The sequence below is a fragment of the Lycium barbarum genome, chromosome 4 (assembly GCF_019175385.1).
Source record: "Lycium barbarum isolate Lr01 chromosome 4, ASM1917538v2, whole genome shotgun sequence".
NCBI classification, from domain to species: domain Eukaryota; kingdom Viridiplantae; phylum Streptophyta; class Magnoliopsida; order Solanales; family Solanaceae; genus Lycium; species Lycium barbarum.
Genome location: NC_083340.1, coordinates 148,699,359 through 148,724,583, shown reverse-complemented (window position 1 = coordinate 148,724,583; position 25,225 = coordinate 148,699,359). Strand labels below are relative to the sequence as shown.

General features: G+C 37.4%; 2 protein-coding genes across 2 annotated transcripts; one reads left to right on the top strand and one right to left on the bottom strand.

Annotated features, from left to right (window-relative positions):
- The first annotated feature begins 417 nt into the window (after positions 1-417).
- LOC132637028 (two-component response regulator ARR12-like) lies at positions 418-7,638 on the top strand. The gene is made up of 6 exons (XM_060354178.1): positions 418-1,698; positions 3,258-3,410; positions 3,854-4,240; positions 4,324-4,400; positions 5,037-6,167; positions 7,403-7,638. The coding sequence occupies exons 1-6, from the start codon at positions 1,563-1,565 to the stop codon at positions 7,472-7,474; spliced, it is 1,956 nt and encodes a 651-aa protein (XP_060210161.1). The 5' UTR covers positions 418-1,562; the 3' UTR covers positions 7,475-7,638.
- Positions 7,639-8,989: 1,351 nt separating this feature from the next.
- Positions 8,990-10,069, bottom strand: LOC132638831 (uncharacterized). Its single transcript, XM_060355590.1, has 4 exons — positions 9,951-10,069; positions 9,812-9,871; positions 9,695-9,732; positions 8,990-9,327 (listed from the first exon to the last, which is right to left on the bottom strand). The coding sequence occupies exons 1-4, from the start codon at positions 10,032-10,034 to the stop codon at positions 9,207-9,209; spliced, it is 303 nt and encodes a 100-aa protein (XP_060211573.1). The 5' UTR covers positions 10,035-10,069; the 3' UTR covers positions 8,990-9,206.
- Positions 10,070-25,225: the final 15,156 nt, after the last annotated feature.

Sequence of the window (25,225 nt, the reverse complement as noted above, 5' to 3'; positions counted from 1 at the left end):
AGAGTCCATCCTTATTATCCCTAAAAAATGTGAGTCAATACTTATTGTTCCTAAAAAAGGCGAGTCCATACTTATTAAGTTATTATCAATAAAAAAGGCGAGTTCGCACTTATTACCACTAAAAAAAATGAGTCCACACGTATTATCTCTAAAAAAGGCGAGTTCATACTTATTATTTAGAACTCGAACCAAGACTTGTGTTTGTTAAGTATGAAGGCCAAGATTCAAAGATGAGTTTTAACACTTAAATCTCCAAATCTTGGACTTTTATTAACACTTAAATATCCAAATTGAAAGTCCAAGATTATTTGAAGTGTGAATAATGTACATTTTGGAGACGAGCCACACGTGATCATTTCTAAAAGGTCTACAAAAAGCTCAGTTCCAAATAAGCATGCTTCCTTCTGGTTCCATATTTTAGTTTAGTACTTAAAAGAGAGACTAAAGTTGAAAAAAAGCTTCACAAATCACAGAAGAGCCTGCATATATATATGTTCAATTAACTGGCAGCTGCATAAAAAATTATAGCTTTATGTCCATTTATAACATAGTCCAATACCATAAAAACCAATTTTTTATTACTACCAATGTCTTTTTGTGATAAGAGAAAAAGCAAAAGACAAACACAGTGCAAACTTCAACAGTATTTTTTCCATACGTACAGCTTTACTTACTACAACTCCAAGTTCCAATCGTGTCTCCTTTTTTTCTCTCTTTAAGGATGTCTCTTATTTTTATTCAGTTATTTCAATTATTCACTGTTTTTATTTTCTGGGGTTATCAGAAAGATTCTTGAAAAGTGACCCTTTTTGTAATTTCGTGTTTTTATGCTAAAGTTGTAATCTTTTTCCTCAGATTAATCTTTTTTTCTCTTGTCGGTGTGTTTAGTTTGTGGTTTTTATGCTAAAGTTGTAATCTTTTTGCTCAAAATAATATTTTTTTTTCTCTTTTGGTGTGTGTTTAACTTGTGGTTTTTATGCTAAAGTTGTAATCTTTTTGCTCAAAATAATATTTTTTCTCTTTTGGGGTGTGTTTAATTTGTGGTTTTTATGCTAAAGTTCTAATCTTTTTGCTCATATTAATCTTTTTTCAATTGTGGGCTTTGTTTAATTTGTGGTTTTTATGGTAAAGTTCTAATCTTTTTGCTCATATTAATCTTTTTTTCAATTGTGGGCTTTGTTTAATTTGTGGTTTTTATGCTAAAGTTGTAATTTTTTCCCTGAAATTAATCTTTTCTCTCTTATTGGTGTCTTAAATTTTTTGTTTTTATGGTAAAGTTGTAATCTTTTTGTTCAAATTGTTCTGTTTTTTTTTCTTGTGGATGTGTTTATTTGGTGGATTTTATGCTAAAGTTGTAATCTTTTTGTTCAAATTAATCTTTTTCCTCTTGTGGGTGTGTTTAATTTGTGGTTTTGATGCTGAAGTTGTAATCTTTTGGTTCAGATTGATCTTTTTTTCCTTGTGGATGCGTTTATTTTGTTGTTTTTATGCTAAAGTTGTAATCTTTTTGTTCAAATTAATCTTTTTTCTCTTGTGCGTGTGTTTAATTTGCGGTTCTTGAAATGACTGTGGATGAAATAAGAGGAAATATGGAGAAGTATGATAATTTTCCAGTTGGTATGAGAGTTCTTGCTGTTGATGATGACCCTATTTGTTTGAAGCTTTTGGATCAATTGCTTAGGAAATGTCAATATCAAGGTATTATTGCTGTTTTTCTATGTTTTTTCTTTTTTGCTTAATTATTTTTTGGTTTCTTAAAAAAAAAAATCATTTTTTTATTGCTGCTTTTCTATGTTTTTGCTTAATTCTTTTTTGTTTATTAAAGATTTCAGTTTTGGTTTACCAATTTGGTGTATTGCTGCTTTTCTATGTTTTTGCTTATTTCTTTGTTGGTTTCTTAAAGATTTCAGTTTTGGTTTATCAATTTGTAGTTGGTAAGTTTTCTGAATTGATTTTCAATTTGATGCTATTTGCAATTTTTGCTGTTTGGGAAGTTGTTTTCTGTTCCATTCTGAAAAATCATAACTTTGTTCTGGTTCAAACTTCCAAAATGAGCAGTTTAGATCTCAACTTCTAGAAAAGGTTTTTCAATTTGTTTTTCATAGTTTCAAGATTTTGTTGTGTTTTTCAATTGCTGTTAGTCAGTACTTTATCTTTTTGGTCATGTTTCTTTTAAGTTGAACTGTGACTTTTCAATAATGGAAGTCATAAGGAAAAAAAATGTAACCTTGGAGTTCTTTTGTATTGAAAATGGATTTTCACTTTTTTGTTTTTTTTGGGTACAACTTAACTGTGGAGTAATAATCTAATCCAAATTCTCCATTTTTTTTTCTTTGGATATTCTGTTTGAAGCCTAGTTTTTCTCTGAGATTTTCATCACAGCTTCAGGGTTCAACTAAGCTATTGACCATTGGCGGAGCCGGAAGTTTCACCAAGTGGAGTTAGAATATAAAGAAGTAAACACACGAAAAAACCAAAAAGATTCAACATGTAGTATATATACATAAAAAATTGTCTTTACTTATCCACACAGTGTAATTTTTCAGCAAAAGGGTTGCACAAGTGTGCCTCCGTCACTGCTTCTGACTCAAACATAGCTCATGTACGAGTTTTAGCCAAAATTGTCCCTTATCTATGGGAGTAGGTCTATTGTTGTCCTTTAAATATATCTTTGAGCATCTTTAGTCCTTAAGTTTGCTTAAAATGGAGCACCTTTGGTCCAACTAACAGAATGGGTTAAAATTTGTCACCTATAAATCTATGGGCACATTAAAATCTATGTCGTCCGGTCCGACCTCAAGGCTTTCTTCCCGACCTATTTGACTCTGAGGATGCCTTAAGCAGATTCAGATCGAACCAGCAAGGCATACGGTCTTGGACACTTAACCAAGCTCTTGATGAGCGGTATCCACCTTCACCTTATTCTGTTCCCCTTAGCCTCCAGCTTGGGCTTGGTGAAGCTGCTTCGTGGGGTAAAAAACGAGGAAAATAAAGAACGTCAAGTAGAAAGGAAAAGGTCTTACGGCACGATCACTATAAAAGAATTCCCAAGCTTGAAAGCCTAAATGCTATGGTTAAGGAGAAGCACAACCCAAGGAGGCTCCCCCAGTCCAATTCGGAACCATGCAATTGCTAGGAGCTTCCTAAGCTGATTTTCTTCATTTGTTTTTGGGTTCTTTCCAGCTGACTGAAATGTTTTTTGTTTCCCCCATCAAAATTTAAATTTCATTTTCTGAATATGATCTGTTATTTCACAGTAACTACGACAAATCAGGCAAGAACGGCGTTGAAGATGTTGAGGGAAAACAGAGATAGATTTGACCTGGTAATCAGTGATGTCCACATGCCTGATATGGACGGCTTTAAACTTCTGGAGCTTGTTGGTCTCGAGATGGATCTTCCCGTCATAAGTATAGATACCTTCATTTATCTTTAATTGTAGATTTATCCTTGTTGTTCTTTTCCCTTGACTGCCGTTAGCTAAAATATTCTTGCATCAAGAATTGAATATCTTTTTGTAGGCGTTTGGACTGATATTTGAAAAAAAAGTAGTATATGAAGTTAAGTTGAAAAAAGGTTTTTGAAAGTTGAAGTTGTGTTTGGACATGAAAATTTGTTGAAGTTTCGTGAGGGAACTCTTTTGGTCTGGAAACTTTTTTTCAAGTTTGGAGCGAAGAACTGACACAATATATAACCAAACAGGTCTTTGAAAACAAAAATTGAAAAAAGCAATTTTTTTAATGTCCAAACGGGCCCTTAATTTGGTTATATTAAATTATCATAGTGGTAATGTTTGCACTAAGCTGTTATAAGGTTTGTTTCATTCATTAATCATTGAACTTTTTATTTCCAGTGTTGTCAGCAAACAGTGATTACAGACTTGTAAGGAAAGGAATAACTCACGGTGCTTGTGACTATTTGCTGAAACCTATCCGGCTTGAGGAGCTGAAGAATATATGGCAACATGTAATAAGGAAAAAGATAGTTGAGCCTAAGAACCACAACAAAACGGATGATCAAGACAAGGCTCACCAGGAAGGCGGAGTAGGTGAAAAAGGATCCCAGCGTGCAGATCAAAACGGGAAGGTTAACAAGAAAAGGAAGGATGAAGAATACGAAAGTGATGAAAATGGAAATGACGATGAAGAAGATGCAACAACTCAGAAGAAACCTCGTGTTGTTTGGTCTATAGATCTTCACAAGAAGTTTGTTACAGCAGTTCATCAGTTAGGCCTTGAAAGTGAGTTCTTTAGCTTTAATGTGATAATCTTCGTCTATATTTATTAAACAAAAATTCTTATATTCATATTGTTTCTGATGCAGAAGCTGTCCCTAAGAGGATTCTTGATCTGATGAATGTTGAAGGACTTACAAGAGAGAATGTGGCTAGCCATCTCCAGGCATTCATCTCTCTTTGTTCATTATAATTTTCTATGTTTGTATTTGAGTCCCGTTTCTTTATATTTTCCAGAATTAGGGGTTTCTGGCTAGACTTCTTTTGGGATGTGAAAATAAATGAGGTGAATGTTTAAATCATGGATCATTGAGATTTCATGCTATTGAAATTACAGTCTGACTTCTCTATAACAGTCAGCCTCTATAAAAACATTGCACTATAACAGCCACAAAGGACGCCGTTATAGAGAGGTTTGAATGTGACAGCATAAATTATGTTCCATGGTGCTTACCTTTGTAGATGAGACAAATAAAATCTTGGAGAAGTCCGTGTACCTTGTTTATGAATTTAGCCCATTCTTGAACCAAGAATGGGATGAATCATATACCCTTACTACATCTTTTGGGAAAAAAACCTTCTTTCTACATTTCACAAATGTTAATCAGCTAATGCCTGCGGTTTATTTGAATAAGCATTTGGAAATACAGATCTAACGCTAGATTATTTCCTTCAATGTTATCTTAACGATCACAGAGGTGTTCTAAGAGTTGTCTGTTCTTAATTTCCTTTATTTTATTAAGAGAAGCACAAAGGTATAAAGTTTGAAAAGTTTTAATAAGTTTTTCTTTCTGTGCCACAGAAGTATAGGCTCTTCTTGAAAAGGATCAGCACGCAAGAAGCCCAGCAAGCAAACATGGTTGCCGCCGCACTAGGGGGTAAAGATTCTGCGTATATGCGAATGGGTTCACTGGATGGGCTTGGTGATCTTCGAACATTGGCTGGATCAGGAAGGTTCGGTCAGGCTAGCTTATCATCATCATATGCATCAGGAGGTGGCATGCTTGGCAGACTAAATAGCCCTTCTGGTGTAAGCCTTCGCAATCTGCATTGTCAAAATTCGAGCAACAACCCCATCAATGCCCTGACGAAATTGAATCCCAATGTTCCACCTGCTAGTCAGAACGCTAATTTATTCCAAGGGATTCCTGCATCATTCGAGCTTGGTCAATTGCAGCAGAGTACGTGTACCACACGCAGCGGAGAATTGAATCCTTTGGTTGGTAGCTCAAACAGCTCTTTGTCCAATGTCCCAAATAATCCTATTTTGCTTCAAGTGAACTCCCAGCCTTCTTTCAACATAGCTTCTTTTGGTTCAGAGGCCTTTAATACTGGTGTAAGTGGTTCGTCCAATTTTCTGGACCATGAAAGATATAACGAGAATTGGAAAAACTCTATAAAGCCTCTGAAGTTCCAGTCAAGCTCCTCTCCGTTGACTGGTCAGCCTTTCGGCAACAGCCATTTGCCTCTGGACGGGGTGCGATACAATGGTACTTCAGCTGTCCCTCATTTGCAGAACAACCCTGTTGATTTCTCTTCCTCCTCCATAGTTTCGCTACCTTTCGAAGCTTCAAGAGGAGAAACACAATGCCGTGAAACTTTAGGGGGTGCTTTTCAACGGTGGCCGGATCAGAACCAACATTATTCCCACAGCTCAAACAATATTTTTGCCAATAGTGGAAGGGCCTCTTTAACCAATCCAATGGACCAAAATAATGATATGTTCTGCAGAAGGGTAGAGACGTCTTTGACTGGCAGATCAAATGCGGGTTGTTCTTCAATGCTCATACAACATAGTGAGAGTGAAAATCTAACTCCTGACTCGAGGTCGAGCACGAACGAAGGCTACCTCTTCCAGACGACAAAGCAACATGCTGGTTTTCTTCCTCAGGGCTATGGCTCCCTTGATGATCTAATGAGTGCAATGAAATGGGTAAGTGAACCTTGTCTTTCTTATTTTTGAAGCTTTCAAATGTTTTATTCTGAAGTTAAGTAGTCATAGATTCTGATGCCTGAATGGTAACTTAGAAGGAAGGAAGGCAGAAGCTTTTCCATTCAATAGGATTATGTTTTCAAATCTCATTATTCCTGTCTGAGAAATAATTTTGACCGACAGTCAGCTCATCGACTTGATGCACCTACTTTTCTTGGTTATATATGGTATACTGATGAAATACGTGGACTAACCAAGGACATGAAAATGCGTACTAGGAAGATATGATCCTAATGTTTCTTATTTAATGCAAAAAGTTCCTTGTAATCTTGTGTTCCCTTAAATATTGACATCAAATGGGGATTAGTGTGTTGAAATCGATCAACATCCGTCCCTCAGGGGTTGGCCTGGTGGTAATTGGCTTGAGCCTTGGGGTGCTCCCTTTCAAGGTCTCAAGTTCGAAACCCATTGGGTGCAAACAATTTCTGAGGGCCATCGGACTGGGGTAAAACCCTGAATTACCCGTGGTGCACTTGCGGGAAACTCCTTGCCGAGGGCCTGTGCACCCCCGGGATTAGTCGGGGCTCAAAGAGACCCGGACACCCGGTGCTTAATCAAAAAAAAAAACATCCGTTCCTAATTCCTAATGCATCTACTGATGCCTTCAACTTTTAACCTCATTATTTGGTACATCTCTTTTCAGTTGAAACATGCTATTTTTAGGTGTACTACTATATGTCTCTTCATTTACTTTTATCTTGCTATGTTGTTGTCATATTTTTCTTGTTATCATGCTTCTTTTTCCTTGTATCTTGCTTCGTTCTCTCAAGCCGAGGGTCTACCGGAAAGAACCTTCTTACCCCACAAAGGTAGGGGTAAGGTCTGCGTACATTCTACCCTCCCCAGACCCCACTTGTGGGAATACACTGGGTATGTTGTTGTTATTGTTGTTAGGTTCAGCTTTGTAGTCCCCTTTTCTTTTACAAGCACAGATTTAGGATGCTCTCGGTTATTTCTTTACAAAGATACCATATCACCGGTCATTATAACGTCAGTTTTTATCTGTCTAACTATGTTGCTCAAACTCTACAAAAATACACTACTTTTGGAGGATCCGACAGGCGTCTATCGACATTTTCGAAAAGTTCAAGCAACATAGCCGTCTAATACTGCATGACATGATGGTATTTCTTTAGCGTGTTAACGTACTAAATAATTTTATTTTACAAATGCAGGAGCAAGATGGAGCCTTGTTACAAGGGGGAGAATTCGGATTTGATGCTTATTCTCCTGGTTCAGGTTTATGATGTTTTGTAACTAGCCTGTTAGGAAGAGAGTATCTAGGGACATGGCAAAGTTTTATTTGCTCATTTAGGAGTCTAACAATATGCCTACAATGCCTTCTTTTTCGTTGTTCTTTTTCAAATTCGGGAACATTGTTATCGATCGTAGAAAACACTTGAAATGCTAATTACTGTCTCTAACTCCGAATATATGCGAATTGTTCTGAAATGTACAACACTCATGTTGAACTCATCGACTAGGAGCACACATAATTTACACAACCAATTACCAAAATCAATGGTCTGAACATAACAACATGAAAGGAGATAACTAATGCTGAAGTAAAGTTTAGGAAAACGCGACAAGCACATAAACAATTAAGAGGAAAAAAATAAGTTTAATCCATAAAACTTGTTAACCAAAGATCATGAAACAAAGATAAAACACAACCATGCTAAGCGGAAGGTCAAAATAATGTCGAAGAAGCCCAATATGTCTTTTAAATTTTACTATTTCTTGCACCCTAAGGACAAAGGGCTAGCTTGACCTTGTGGATACAGAGAAAAAAAAATATAGGAACATACACAATGTTGAAGTAAAGTTAGAGAAAACGCGACAAACACATACATTTGGGAGGAAGAAAATAGGTTAATCCATAAAACTTGTTAACCAAGACTCTGAAACAAAGATGTAACATCCTTGTTAAACGAAAAAGCCAAAATAAAGTTGAAGGAGCCCGATATGTCCTTTAAATTTTACTATCTCTTGCATTCTTGGTTCATAATTGCTTGAACTTGCGACTATAGAGCAAAATGTAGGAACAGACACAAAGTTTACATAACCAATTACCAAAATCAACGACAAAAAGGAAGGTAAATAATGATGAAGTAAAGTTAGAGATAACGCGACAAGCACATAAACAAATGGGAGGAATATATAAGTTAATCCTCCATCGAACTCCTTAACCAAGACCATGAAACAAGGATATAATCATATAACAACTTTGTTAATCGAATACGCCATGAGTAAAGTGGAATGAATCAATCAGTCCTTCAAATTTTACTATTTCTTGCATTCTTGGGACACAAAGGAGATAAGTAATGTTGAAGTAAAGTTAGAGAAAACACGACAAACACATATACAGTTAGGCGGAAGAAAATAAGTCTATCCATAAAACTTGTTAACCAAGACCCTGAAACAAAGATATAACAACCATGTTAAACAAATAAGCCAAAATTAAGCTGAAGGAATCCTTTAAATTTTACCATCTCTTGCACTCCCGGGACAGAAGGGGGCTTGAACTTGCGAATACAGAGGATGTAGGAACATACACAAAGTTTACACAACCAATTACAAAAACCAATGGCCCAAATGAATGGACAAGCAAAGATATAAAAAATGGGAGGAAGAACACAAGTTGATCCATAAAACAAAGATAAAACAAGCAGGTCAAATGAATAAGCCAAAATAAAGTCGAAGGAACTCAATATGTCCTTTGAATTGCACCATTTCTCGCACTCTCAGGAGAAAAGAAGTTGTAACAGAACGAAAGGAGATAATAAGTGTTTAACTAAAGTTAGAGAAAAGGCGACAAGTACATAAACAAAAGGTAGATAAGCATAGCATATTAGATACCAAGTTACTTAAAACATCCACAGGAACTTTACGTAATAAACAAAAGCTTCTTAACTAGGATTAACATCAGTCCTAATAGATGATAGTTAGGAATAATCAAAGAGTAGTACTGGTACTGCACTAATTAAACAACCAGTTTTTTGATCTCTGCCGTTCAATTAGTCTTCTGTGTTCTTCTTCATACTCTTCTTTGCTCAGTCCAGCTTTGCAGTAGCAAGCTGGAGGGTCAATCAGGATATCCCTAAGAAGAAACAACAGAATATCATCAAAACACTACCAAAAAAAAAAAAGGTTTCAACTTAACTACGAACTTCATCGCTGAATTATTCGTAGCTAACAAAATTTTCTACTGTTCCATCTAATCTGTCACTAAATTATTCGTAGTAACAGAAGTTTCTGATTTTCCGTCTAATCAGTCGCTAAAACTACAGAATCTTCGGTGTAATCCGTCCCTAAATTATTCGTAGCTAACATAATTTTCTAATATTCAATCACTAAATTATTAAAAATTTCTAATATTCGGTCTAATAGGTCGCTAGAGAGAAAAACTCACATTAGAACCGAAAATAACAATTAAAAAAAAAAAATGAGAGAGAAAAGAGAGGTACAGTGGTTTTAAACCGAAAAAGGAGCCCGACGCGTCGTCCTGAAATATTTAAACACAAATGAATTACTATAGCAAAAAAAATATATTACTATAGAATAATAATAATGAGTGTTATTACCTTTTTCAGCTTCAGTTTCTTTTTGTGAGCTACTTTCACAGCTTTGGTAGCCTCCACATCCTAATTAGCAGTTGAAAAAATAATAGTAATAAATAAAAAAACAAAGATGTAAATAAATAAATAGAGAAAGTAAAGAAACCTGTTGTTGTTGTTGATTGTCAGTTGTTTTCTGCTTCTTATCAATGTGCTGATGATCATCTTCCTTTTGCTTCTCCATCTCCATTGCACCCCTTTTTTCGTTGATGATATTAGGGTTAAAATAATGTTTCATGTCAATGCATGTATCGCTTCCTTTATATATATACCTACCAAATAAACCTCAACCGTTGGATTTCATCTTCATTTACCTTTTCCTCCCTTAATACCCATTTTTTAATACTATGTTTTTAAAATATTTTTAAGTTGTTAATTATTATGATTATATTATGTAGTTTCCAACAACAATAATAGTAATCTCACACGTGAGAGTTTTTACGTAGTTTCCATTTATATAGTTTTTAATTTTTGATTTTTTTAACTACAGTTAATAAAAGAGTATTTTATCATATTTCAAGTAATACTGTAATAACTGTGTAAATAAGTTTACGTCGTCAGTTAAACTCAGTAAATATAATATGATCGGAAATCGAGGATGACCCAAAAATAAATAAGGGCTCCAGCACATCAACAACAGTGACATGTCTCGTTTTAATATTACTTAGTAACTATTTTTTGATTTAATTAATTAAAGGAATAGTAGCAATATCGGTCCTTTAATTATTAATAAATTAGTGTATTTGTCCGTGCTTCACGCGGTTATAAAAAAAATAAAAAATAATGAAATAGTTATGTTATAATTTCTAAATACAAATATATTTGCTAATCATACATGTTTTGACATGATACGGCCATATTTTCATGTTTCATTTCAAACCTTAATTACATAAATTTTTTGATAATGAAATCTTTCTATGATTCTTTTTAATTAAATTCTATATAAAACTTTTTGATGGAAATAATTTATAAGAATTATTCAGGTTAATATGAAACAACTCATTTAGATCAATATATGTGAAATTGAGTTGGTAAAATATAAAATAAGAAAAAAAAAATTAATGAAAAAGAAAAAAAACGACAATGTAAAAATCTTGAAATGTACCCTGTATGTGTGGCTTGCTTTCTTTTCTTTCTCAAAGGCCATTTTGTTACTAATATTTTATTTCTTACTATTAATGGTTCACTCACATGTTACATGAAGTTGACAGTTTCTCATTTTTCTCAAATAAAAATTAAGCAAAAACTAAAAGAGAAGGAAACAAAGAAGGAATAGGGAAAAGGAGAAGAAACTGAAAAGAAGAAATAAATGGAAGAAAAATACATAAAAGAATATAATACAAATTTCATTTGTTATAATTTCAATTGAAAATTTATTTTAAAGAATATCATTATGTCCGTTCCATTATGTTGCTCCTTTTATCGGGAGTGCATATAATAACGGTCACTACAGAAAATAAGGCTTACAGTTGTAGTTAAGCAAAAAAAAAAAAAAGGTTTACAGTAACGATCCTCATTGGGGGTTACTTTCCAAAGACTAAGTGTTTATATAGCAGGTGTGAGAAGCAACCTACCTTAAATCAATACTTTTCGTGACGAGCATAGTCGCCACAAATGCTACTTCACCTTTGATGAAGGAAGTTGTCACTGAAAATATTATTTCTTGTAGTGGGTGATAATAACAAGTTCGGTAGAAACTAAGCCTTGATAGACTTGATTAATTTGATCCAAAATTGCGTTATCCAATTGCGTAAACTTACATAGAAAACAAAATTAGTGTTAGCGCGAGATGATTACAGAAGTAACACCAAGACAAAATAATATTTAGATGGTTAATTGAGACAGCAAAAGGAAAATAAAATAAAAATTGAGGTGAAATCTCCTGTAGAAGATATAACAATTGGGACAAGTACATAAACAAAAGGAGATAATAAGTGTTGAAATAAAGTTAGAGAAAACGCGACAAGTACATAAACAAAAGGTAGATAAGCATAGCATATTAGATACCAAGTTACTTAAAACATCCACAGGAACTTTACGTACATAGTAATAAACAAAAGCTTCTTAACTAGGATTAACATCAGTCCTAATAGATGATAGTTAGGAATAATCAAAGAGTAGTACTGGTACTGCATTAGTTAACAGAACCATCTTGGAGTCTTCCATGCAATTAGTTTTCTGCGTTCTTCTTCATACTCTTCTTTGCTCAGTTCAGCTTTGCAGTAGCAAGCCGGAGGGCCAATCAGGATATCCCTAACAAGAAACAACAGAATATCATCAAACACTACAAAAAAAAATTGAACTTAACTACAAACTTCATCGCTAATCCATCGCTGAATTAGCTAACGGAATTTTCTAACATTCGGCCTAATCTGTCTCTAAATTATTAGGAGTAACGGCGCTAAATTAGTAGTAGTAATAGAATATTCGGTCTGGTTCATCGCTAAATTTTTAGTAGTAACAGAACTTTCTAATTTTTTCGGTATAATCCGCTAAATTATTCGTAGTAACAGAGCTCTCTAATTTTCAGTATAATCCGTCTCTAAATTATTAGTAGTAATAGAATTTTCTAATGTTTCGTCTAATCTGTCGCTAAATTATTCGTAGTAACAGAACTTTCTAATTTTCGGTGTAATCTGTCTCTAAATTATTCGTAGTAACAGAATCTTCTAATATTCGATCTAGTCGCTAAATTATTAGTAGTAACAGAATATTCGGTCTAGTTCATCGCTAAGTGATTAGTAGTAACAGAACTTTCTAATTTTCCATCTAATCAGTCGCTAAATTGATCGTTGTAACAAAATCTTCCAATTTTCGGTGTAATCCGTCTCTAAATTATTCGTAGTTAACACAATTTTCTAATATTCTGTCTAATCAGTTGCTAAATTATTAAAATTTTCCAAATATTCGGTCTAATCAGTCGCTAAATTATGCATAGCTAACAGAATTTTATAATGTTCGGTCTAATCCGTTGCTAAATTATTAGTAGTAACAAAATTTTCGAATATTTTGTCGCTAAATAGGATTAGCGAGGGATTTTTTTGTTTAGCTACATAATTTGTTGCTCAAGTCCTAGAGAGAAAAACTCACATGTATTTAAGATATAAATACATTTGAACCAAAAATCACAATAAAAGAAAAAACTCAAAAAAAAAAAAAAAAAAAAAATTAGGGAGAGAGAAAAGAGAGGTATAGTGGTTTTTATGTATATATTTTTTAAAATTAGTATAATACTGCCCGCTGCTATCTATGTCATTTACAAGTATACAAAGTTTATTTTCGATCACAAGTTTAAAAAGTAGATATCAAGTGTAATTTATGGGTCACATTTGTCGAAAGATGCACACAAATAACTTGCAGTTTTTGAAATGCAATTTTATAGATAGCAGTTGTCAACTGCTACCTATGTCATTAACTACTCATTCCACAAATATTTTTGGTTTAATGCATATGCAGACACTCTAAATTTTGTCATTATTTGCTCATTAATTTCTAAATATTTAAAAAAAATACAAGTTAACATCACCAGAAACCACATTTCTTATGTTCCATGATAAAGCTGTGGCTGAAAAAAGAGAGAGCTGTCAACTATAAGCTGTTGTGGAGTCCGTCTGATTATGAAGCTAAAAAGAATTACTCCCTCTGAACCAATTTGTGCGGCACACATATTTTTTTTAAAAAAATTGTCACTTTTCTATATTTATAAATAATTTAATTTAAATTTCTTATTTTCAACATTAACGAGATGATTCATAATTTCAAGTATTTAAATTATATTTTCGATCACAAGTTTAAAAAGTAGATATCAAGCGTGATTTATGGGCCACATTTGTCGAAATATGCACACAAATAACTTGCAGTTTTTGAAATGCAATTTTATAGATAGCAGCTGTCAACAACTACCCATATCATTAACTACTTATTCCACAAATATTTTCGACTTAATGCATATGCAGACACTCTAATTTTTTTTACTATTTGTTCATTAATTTTAAAATATATCTTAAACATACAAGTTACATAACTAGAAACCACATTTCTTATGTTCCATGATAAAGTTGTGGCTAAAAAAAGGTAGAGCTGTCAACTATAAACTAGAGTGGAGTCCGTCAGATTATGATGCCAACAAGAATTACTCCCTCCGAACCAATTTGTGCGGCACACTTTTATTTTTTTTGTTTGTCCAAAAAAAAAAAATTGTCACTTTTCTATCTTTATAAATAATTTAATTTAAATTTCTTAATTTCAACATTAACGAGATGATTCAGAATTACAAGTGCAGACAATAAAATTCGCGTCGAGAAAATAATAATCAAGACAGGAAAATATCGCAACAATCTTTGTATTTGATTTCAGAATATGAGTGTTACAATCTCTATTATTCCTCTGATTCGTCTTTTCAACAATAATTTCAAGGGCTTTTGAGCTTATTCTTGAACTTGATGGATTTGATCTTGACTTGTACTTGAATTCAAGGGCTTTTGAGCTTGATCTTGAATCTGGTGGTCTTGATCTTGAGCTTGTACTTGGATTCAAGGGCTTGAAGCTTGATCTTGAATCTTCGTCTGGATCTCTAGAACTTCTAGAGAAATACTTGAATGCTTGAATGCTTTTAGCTTGTAGAGAAATCTACAGCGTTTGATCCGCGAGCTCTCTCTTGCTTCTTGTTAGAATTTCTGTCCCCTTTTCTGAATTATGAGACCCCTATTTATAGTTGTAGGATGGAGGAGTTGTGATAAGGGCAGACTTCTTTCGACCAATCAGAATTAAGCTGACAAGCCGATATTCGATTGGCCGGAACATGTCATTTGTACACGTGGCGTATCTTCATTAGCCTTTGATTTAACTAGGCATGCTGCATCATTTTGACACGTGGAATGATCCTATTGCCTCTCTTTGTTTGACTTGGCATGCCACGTCATTTGACATGTGACACCACTTTGGGCCTCTTGAATAAGATGACATCTTGGGCTTGACAAAGTGGGTTCATCATATGTAGCCCAATTAAATGGACTAGCCCAATGAAATTGGATCATTACTTAAATCCATATTTATTGACTTAAATAATTAACCCAATTATATTAGCCCACAATTTATTTATTCGGACTAATATATCTTGAATTTAATATAATCCGAATTTCTTACGAGTTTAAATTCAATAAAATTTCGTTGTCTACAAATGCCCCCTACTTCGAGACTTGTCAGGTTTGCTTGTCAATTTTAGAGACTAGGCTTGAAGTATAACAAAATAATGATTGTCCAGTATATATCTTAAAGTGCACCATGGATATATTGATGTACTACTTCATGGAGTAACATGATTCTGCTAAGTAAAGCTTTCAATTTATCCATCTTAAAAGATTCACGTGGGGCCTTTAGTATGCCAAAACTTCCGCTAGGAGTGGCCAATTAAATTAGAGAAAAGGTTGAAGCCTTATTCCACTTAAGAGTCATAACAGGAAAAACAATTGTACTCCGCCTAGGAGACGGAACACCCACCGCCGCCTTGTAGCATCTATAAATATCTGCGTAATTTTCATTCCTATAGCACCAGCTTGTAAGCTCTTCCAGAACACGCTTGGAGCCGGACTTGCAAGGCATCAAATCGAGGTAATTTTTTTTCTTCGTTCGTTTTGCATTTTCCTTTTGTCATCTTTTTTTTTTCTTCCCTCCCTTTTTTTTTGTCCAAACAACAATGATGAGTTCTTGTTCAAGAGAATGACCCATGCATGAAGAAGATAATTTTGAGGCGCAAAGGGATGGATTCTCGTCCCCGCCTTAAGAACGGTAAGGTAATCTTACGGCGCAAAGGGATGGTTACTCGTCCCCGCCCTAAGAACGGTAAGGTAATCTTACGGCGCAAAGGGATGGTTACTCGTCCCCGCCCTAAGAACGGTAAGGTAATCTTACGGCGCAAAGGGATGGTTTCTCGTCCCCGCCCTAAGAACGGTAGGGTAATCTTACGGCGCAAAGGGATGGTTACTCGTCCCCGCCCTAAGAACGGTAAGGTAATCTTACGGCGCAAAGGGATGGACACTCGTCTCCGCCCTAAGAACGGTAAGGTAATCTTACGGCGCAAAGGGATGGTTTCTCGTCCCCGCCCTAAGAACGGTAAGGTAATCTTACGGCGCAAAGGGATGGTTACTCGTCCCCGCCCTAAGAACGGTAAGGTAATCTTACGGCGCAAAGGGATGGACACTCGTCCCCGCCTTAAGAATTTAGGGAGTTCATTTGTCAAGGTCTTTGTACCTATGGATATACGTCCAAGTCTGCTACTAATAACTTCTCTTGTCCTTTGCAGCTTGAAGATATGGTTTACTTCAGACACTACACTTCCCCATCCACCAAACTAAGGTATCTCGTAGTTGAGACGGAAGATGGCACAAACCAAACTAGATTCTTGACTCATACCATACTAGCTGGGCGATATGCTAGTCCATGGCCTTCTTTGAGGAATCCGCTTCTTTGAGGAATCCGCTTCATATGGCAAATTGGACGTCGGAGAAAACCCAAAATTCTAATCGATCATCCAAGATGTGGTCACTCCAAGCACCAAACCATCATCATGCCAACATTGCGTCTGCACTACCATGCTTAGCTCGTCGTATAATTCAAGGAGAGGTATGCTGGGGAGGCACCGTAACGATTGAGGGAGAGTATCGTCACATTCCAGGGTATTGGGAATGGGCTGAAGATAAACTTGGGAGGAGTCAAGAAATCTTGGGCATGGCTCAGATTTATGACGCGGTTTACGCTTCACTTTTCACTTACGATCGTAATTCAGATATTCTGCAAGAATTTTGTGAAGCTTGGTGCCCCAAGACGAATACACTCCTTACATCTGTTGGCGAATTATCCATTTCCCTTTGGGACTTACATGTTCTTGGAGGCTTACCTATCGGGGGTTCTCTTTATGAAGAAGTGGTTCCTGAGGCCAAGGAACTTACAGGATTAGACCAGAGAAGAACAAGATATGTTTCTCGAGCTTGTGAATATCTATTCGTAGCCTTCCATCATCTCCGGGGTGTCGACCAAGAAGTCTCATTGAGCAAGTGGATAAAATTTTGGTGCAAGAAACCTTTAAGGTATGAACCTGCTCCACCAAGGAAGGAAAAGAAATCTGCTCGTCTCAAATCGACACATAATCCTTCTGGGACTTTACCCGATACGACAACATAGTCAAACACAGAAGACGCGGTATTTTCCAAGCTTGGGGTGACTTATGACAAAAGAGACGATACATATTTGGCAGCTTTCTTGTCCTGTTGGTTATGCGCTTTCGTCTTCCCAAATAAGAAAGGTGATTTCATTCGTCCAGGGACTTTCAAGATGGCAAGCATGATGGCGAGTGGACGGAAGGTCGGCCTTGCTATTCCAGTTTTGGCAAGTATCTACAATGGCTTGAATAAGATTTCATCTTCCTCACAACTTGATCAAATTAAAGTTTGCTTTCCTATTCATTATGTTTATGGCTGGCTTGCCCATTATTTTAAAACTCATTATCCACTTACCCGTGGAGCATCTATTCCCAAGATGGTGGCCTACTCAGGGGAAGGTGGTGCCAAGTATTTTGACAAAAGTGACGCGAGAAGACGCATTCATATTGGGGAAAGCGCGATTTGGACACCAACCATGCTAAATAATTCTCACCCTTACTATTATGTAGATGGTGGTAGAGCGCCAGAGCTGGAGTCAAGTTATTTTATGAATATCCGTTTTAACTATCTCCCTCTGCAGTGCGATAATTCATTCATCGTTGAGCCATATAGTCCACATCGCTTCAGTTGTCAATTTGGGTTTTATCAAAACAAGCCTGGTATTTTGGGGAATGATGTCCGCTATGTATCTTTAGATGAAGGGCTCATGTTTTGGAGGATTTTCACGATGGATCGATCTATGTCACGAGCAGTTTTTCCTTCAATCACTTCCAATGTAAAGAAACTCTCTTCAACTGACTACCAGACCTGGTGGAAGAAGACGCATGGGGATTTCCTTGACAAACACCTGCAGACTTTAATGAATGTTGTTGGGCCAATTGCTGCTGCACTCTTGGAAGAATCAGATGAAGTATGTGCAAATGAAGTCCCCAATACTGACATCCCTTGTGCTTCAAATGCTAAGTTGTCTGAGCAGCACCAAGGAAAGGAAGCTCAATTGCCTTCAAATGTTTTAGGAGAAGAGTGTCCTGTTCAAGTCGTCTATTCTTCCAAAAGACTATCCCAAGAAAGGAGCGAGAGTAGCAATGGAGATCGTAACTTTAAGAGAGTGAAAGCACGTCCAAGCAGCTTGGAAGATACTAAAACTCCTGTGGTTGAAATCTCTGACAACATTGGTAGCCCTTCGAAGACTATAACAACTCCCATTAAAGAGGTATGATAAGATAAACTTTTAGTTTACCAGGTATACCTCAGTGACCTTTACTAATTTCTCGTCTTTCTTGCGCAGCCAAGTGGTCTCAGAGTATTGCAAAGAGAAGGGTCACAAGATAGTACTGAGTCTGTATCTGGTCCGGACTTGATGCAACCACCTTTTACAGCCAGAGTAGGAAAAGATTCAACCTCCCTTCCTCGTGATGAAGTTAGAGAAAGATTGAGTTCTGATATACACAAGCGTCCAGCACTTTCGGTGTCCGTGTTCGATGGAAAGAAGGTTGTCCTAAACCATCGAAAGAAGTTTATCTCTACTCTTTGGGATGTGATTCAGGGTAAGCTCTCGAGAAGTGATGTAGATTGCGCTTCGTCCCTTGAAGATGAGATCCGAGTGATCCTCGAAGATATGGATGGCAAGGATGTGGATGTTTCACCTTTGATAAAATTATTGAACTCCTTCTTTGAGTTTGCTGCTTCATATGACCAGGCACGATCAACTCTGCATGATAAGGATGTGGAAGCTGCAAGAAAAGAGTCGTTTATAGCAGCTGGAGAGCGTCTTTCGAATGCCATGCTTGAAGAGTACGAAAAGGTTGCATAGGTATCCTCTATCCATCAATCCCTAGATAAGGTGAAGGAGAAGATAGAGAAGCTACGAAAAAAGGAGAGAGATTTAGAAGCCCTCTTAGAAGTCACCGAGAAAGAAGTTGAAGAAGCCAAATTAGGAGCCTCGACTGCTAGCAATGAGTTCGATGCATGCTTTGACGTAGACTTATCGAGTGCTGACGACTTGATTGATTTGGAGCAGAAGAAGGAGCGTCTAGAAGCGATGCGCCAAGACTTAATCAATTATAAATTGTGTTTAGATTAGTCTATAGGAACTTTTTTTTTTGCTCTCCTTTTATTTTCCTGCCTTTGATTAGTTGATGTTCTCGATAGTAATAAAAGCTTCTTGCGTTTTGGTTTATACTGCAGTTCTCATTGATATCTCTTTCGTGCTTAAACATCAAGGACCATTCACTTGTTTCATTGCACATTGCTATTGTATTGGGCTTTGCTTTATCTTCGTTGTTCATGTCTCGAAGTTCTTGCGGGCGGCTTTACATGCTGAAGCGCCGACAGTTTCAGATTCGCGCAGTTTTGCCAAAAAATATCATATCTTGATTTAGGAGCGTTGAAATCACGAGCCGCAAAATTCCCAAGAAACTAGACTCATAAATCTAGCATGTGTCCAAAAATCAATGTCAACAAGCATATAGATCATCCCAGATAAATCTAAGAATTTGGCTCTACATGCTGAAACGCCAATACTTCTCAGATTCAAGCAGTCTCGCCAAAAAATTCATATCTCGACGTAGGGACGTTGAAATCACGAGCCGCAAAATTCCCAAGAAACTAGACTCATAAATATAGCATGTATCTAAAAATAAATGTCAAAAAACAAATAGATCATCGCAGATAAACCCAAGAATTTGGCTCTACATGCTGAAACGCCAATATTTTTCAGATTCGAGCAGTCTCGCAAAAAAAATTCATATCTCGACGTAGGGGAGTTAAAATCACGAGCCGCAAAATTCTCAATAAACTAGACTCATAGATCTAGCATGTACCCAAAAATCAAAGCCAACAACATTCTGAATAGTTCCAGATAAATTCCAGAAGTTGACAATACATGCTAAAACGTCAATAGTTCCAGATTTGCGCAGTTTCATCGAGAAAATTCATATCTCGATGTAGGAACATCAAAATCATGAGCCTCTAAATTCTCAGGAAACTAGACTTATTAATCTAATATGTATCCAAAAAAGTCAAAGTTGGAAACCCTCTGGATCATCCCAGATAAATTCGGGAAATCCACCTTAGAATTTTTTATTCCAACTTGAAGACTTGACGGATTTGAAGGATTGAATTTGAAGGCTTGCTGGATTCTAAGACTTCAACTTGCAGATATGATGAATTTAAAACTTTAGCTTGAAGACTAACATATTTGAAGGCTTCGCCTTGCAGTTGCGATGGCTTTGGACTTCAACTCAAAGAGTTGCCGGATTTGAGGCCTTCAATTTGGAGACCAATGATTTTGCAGACTTTAACTCCTTGATTTAACCACTTGCTATGAGATTGCAGTCATTCCATTGGAGAAACCCATTTTTCATGGAGATTTACCTTCGTTGGACTACTGATATTTAGTGAAAGTTCAAATTAAAGCAAAAGGATACTTGTCTGTACGATTTCCATGCGCCTGGTCAGGCGAACTTCATTTTGAACAACGCATAGGGGGATGCGTTTTTTTTTTTTTTTTTGACTCATGCGACTGAACTTAGAATAAAACTCTAAGCGCCTACGTACCTCGGTGAAGAGGATCAAGTCATACCGTAGTTCAGAAAAATGAGTTTTTTTTTTTTTTTTTTTTGTGTCCTAACTTTTGCCTAGGCTGCCCTTTGCGGGGTTTTCAACCTAGCGGACATTTTCTTGGGCCGTGCACAGTTTATACTTTGCGGGCCAGGAGTTGCATGCAGTTTATGCTCGTGCCTTAAGGAGCGTCATCTCGCTTCAAGGATAGTACTTTTTCAAGAACTTTGCGTTGATAGGACCGATCCTCAAGCCATCCGCATCAACAAGCTTGTAAGCGCCACTTGAATATGCTTCTTGTACGACATATGGTCCATCCCATTTTGAGGTGAATTTTCCCCCAGACTTATGGGAAACTATAATGGGTCTTCTTACTGCAAGGACTTGATCTCCCACTTGGAAGGACCTCAAGCGAACCTTTTTGTTGAAGGCACGAGATAGACGGGCTTGATAACATTCAAGATTTTGTTGAGCCTCCAGCCTTTTCTCATCAAGTGCTTCTAACTCTGCAAGACGCAATCGAGCATTTTCCTCTTCGGTGAGTCCTTCTTGAATAGCAAGTCGTAAAGAAGGTATTTGGCGCTCAAGTGGTAGGACTGCTTCAACTCCATAAGCAAGCGAGTACGGGGTTGCTTCCGTTGGTGTGCGGTAAGTTGTCCTATATGCCCACAAGGCTTCTTCCATTCATTCATGCCAATTCCTTTTGGACTTGGAGACAACCTTCTTCAATAAGTTACACAAAGTCTTATTGAACGCTTCAGCTAGACCGTTGGCGGCAGCATGATACATAGAAGATTTACGCTGCTTGAAGCCGAAGAGATCACAAATCTTGTTCATCAATTTGTTATCAAATGGCTTGCCATTGTCCGTTATTATGTAACGAGGAATGCCGAAGCGGTAGATGATGTTTACTCGGATGAAGTTCACAACATTCTCCTTCTTCACTTCTTTAAGAGCGACAGCTTCGGCCCATTTTGAGAAGTAATCAGTTGCAGCCAAGATGTACAAGTGTCCACCGGAAGATTTCGGCAAAGGACCAACGACATCCACCCCCCAAGCGTCAAATGGCCAAGATGCGATAGTCGGGTGTAATGCTTCGGGAGGCTAATGTATAAAATTCGCATGAAACTGACAAGCCTTGCATCTTCGAGCATAGTCCAAGTAATCTTTCACCATCGTTGGCCAATAATATCCCATCCTTTTTATGTGGAAGTGGAGTTTTGGTCCAGATTGATGTGATCCACATACTCCTGAATGTGCTTCTTGCAAAGCTTGGACTGCTTCATCCTCTCCCAAACATCGCAAGAGTATCCCCTCAAAAGATCTTCTATATAAGGTATCCTTGTAGTAAAGGAATCGAGGTGCACGACGACGAATCTCAGTTCTTCTTTTTGAGTCTTCTGGCAGTATCCCATAACTTAGGTAATCAATGATGGGTTGTCGCCAGTCTTCCTTTGCAGCTTCAGAAACAGCTACGAGATGCTCAAGCTCACTTTCCGCGCCTTCATCCTCATTTGGTGGTGGTACTACCCATTTTTGGCAGATAGTCACTTGTGTTTGATCTGGCAAAGTAAGCGCTGAAGCTAGAGCAGCTAAAGCATCAGCTTTCTTATTTTCCCTCCTAGGGACATGTTGAAGAGTCACATCACCAAGCCATCCTATCAACTTCTGAGCATAACCATGATAGGGGAGTAATTCGGGCTTCTTGACTTCGTAACTTCCCAAGAGTTGATTGATCACCAACTGAGAGTCACCAAAGACTTGCAACTGCAACTGCTTCATGTCGACGGCCATTTCAAGTCCAAGTATTAGTGCTTGATATTCAGCGACATTGTTGGAGCAACGTTGTGTCAAAGTAAAGGAGTATGGTAGAACTTCTCCCTGCGGAGTAACAAACACCACACCAGCACCAGCTCCATCACGTTGTGCGGCACCATCAAAGTACATTTTCCACGGAGATTGAATTTCAACGACCATCGCATCTTCGTCGGGAAGTTCATCAGTTAGCTCCCAGTCATCAGGTATCGGGTGATCTGCTAGGAAATCTGCCAATGCTTGTCCTTTTACAGCCTTTTGAGGGATGTATTTAATCTCAAATTGTTGAAACTGGAGGGAGGTACCACCTCGCTAGTCGATCACTGAGGACTGGTTTTGACATCACAAACTTGATGGGATTTGCTCTGGAAATGAGGTTAACACTATGAGCTTGAAAGTAGTGCTTCAGCTTTTGAATCGAGAAGACTAGCGCCAAATACAACTTTTCAATTGGCGTGTAATTCAGCTCATTAGATGTCATCATTCTGCTCAAGTAGTAAAGAGAATTTTCTTTCCCTTCGCTATTCTCTTGGGCCAACAACGCTCCAACCGACCTTTCTTGTGCTGAAATGTACAGTATCAATGGTTTTCCAGGTACAGGGGCTACTAGAATTGGAGGCTTCATTAAATATGACTTGATATTCTTGAAGGCATTAGTACATGCTTCGTCCCACTTGAAAGGGGCGCCCTTCTTCATGAGACGACTGAATGGTTGGCACCTCCCAGCTAAATTCGAAATGAATCTCCTAATATAAGCTAGCTTCCCTTGTAGACTTTTTAACTCATGAATATTTCGAGGCTCGGGCATTTTCAAGATCGCATCAACTTTGGCTTGATCAATTTCGATTCCTCGATGTCGAACAATGAAACCAAGGAATTTTCCAGAAGTAACTCCAAAGGCACATTTCAATGGATTCATTCGAAGTTGATATCTCCGAAGTCGATCGAACACCATTCTCAGGTCTTGCAAGTGGTCGCTCCTCTTTCTTGATTTTACCACCAAGTCATCCACATAACATTCAACATTTTTGTGGAGCAAATCATCAAAGATATTCTGCATAGCCCTTTGATATGTGGCACCAGCATTTTTCAATCCAAAAGGCATCACTTTGTAACAATAAATACCCTTGGGTGTACGAAACGCAGTAAGCTCTTCATCTTTTGGTGCCATGCGAATTTGGTTATAGCCGGATGAACCATCCATGAAAGACATCGCCTCGTAATCAGTGGTAGCATCAATCATCAATTCTGGGATGGGAAGCGGGAAATCAGCTTTAGGGCATGCATTGTTAAGATCCCTGAAGTCAACGCAAACTCGAATTTGGCCAGTCTTTTTTTTCACGGGGACGATACTCGAAATCCATGTAGGATATTTAACTTCACGAATAAAGCCAGCTTCAATGAGTTTGTTGACTTCATTTTCGATTGAAGGAACCAAATATGGTCTGAAATACCTTTGGGCCTGCTTAACAGGCCGGGTACCATTCTTAACCGCCAGATGATGGACTGCTACTTTGGGATCTAATCCAGGCATCTCTTTATAACTCCAAGCAAAAACATCCCTGTATTCTTTGAGTATTTCCATGTAAGTGTCTTCTTCATCACCTGTTAGAAAAGCACTTAGGTAGGTGGGTCTTGGGTCTTCATCAGTACCAAGATTAACTTCTTTCAAAGAGTCTACTGTGGTCTTCACCCCTTCTTCAAGTTCTGGAGGAGCATCTCTGGCATCTTCATCCTCTCGAGGATCGCCATCATTGAAAGATATGTGGTAACACGAGGAGATGTCCTCCAACTTCTTGGCAACCTCTATCTGAAATGAAGTATCTTGATCACTTTGTGCAGTAATATGATATGAAGAACCTACACTCTCCTCATCTTCGTCACGCTCCTTAGTATACACTACAGTGTGAGACTTTACTTTTAGCACCTTTTCACATGAAACCACAAGCTTTGTTTGTAGTCTCATTCTAGAAGGAATCAAACTCTGTATATCCCTCTGGGTTCCAGGCAAAGCAAGCGCTTTCACGCTTTGATAATCTCTGTGGAACTTGTTCTTCCTTTTCTTCTTCAGTTTTAACGGCCCTAATCTCTCAAATACAGAAGCTTTTGTGGCCAACTTTCCAAGACGATCAAACACTGAAGGCCTTTTGTTGGAAGCAACAGACTCATCTTCCACAGTGACATAGTTGATACTTGCCCTTCTTATGGATATGCGAACTGGCGGAGGTTGTTTGTATCCCAAACCTTCACGTGATTGCATCATGATAGCTCCTGATGGAAGTTTCCCTAACTTTGACGACTCATTAGGGTTGTACCCAGCCTTGACAAATAACTTGTAAGCATTTGGATCAAAGCCTTCATTTGTACGTTTTGTAGGGAGTGCCATATTTTGTGGCGGATTCTGAGCCACGAAGTCTCCAAGTAACTTTGAGGATAAATTTATCGTATCAATTCGTCTGATGGGAAGAGTTAGCCCTCCTAGCGTATTTTCTTGAGCTTCAGATGGTTGACCTTCCTTTTTCTTCAACTTTGGGACATAGCAGAGCACGGGGGTTGTCTTCTTCTTTTTCAAAGACACGGTGTTCCCTTTATCGGGACTGGAGTGCGACACCTCAACACCAACTTCAACTTTTCCAATAGTCTCATCAACTCTTTCAGTTGCAATCTTATCATTCTTGGTCATTGCGATGTCATCGACTTTTACTTCTCTCACCATGTAGTTCTTCAAGTAGAACTTCGCATCGACGAAGTGTGACTCTGCTTCAGTAAATGGCTTATCATCAACAACTATCTTCTTTTCGACCCTGCCTTCGAGATACTTCAAACACTGATAGTAGGAGGATGGGAC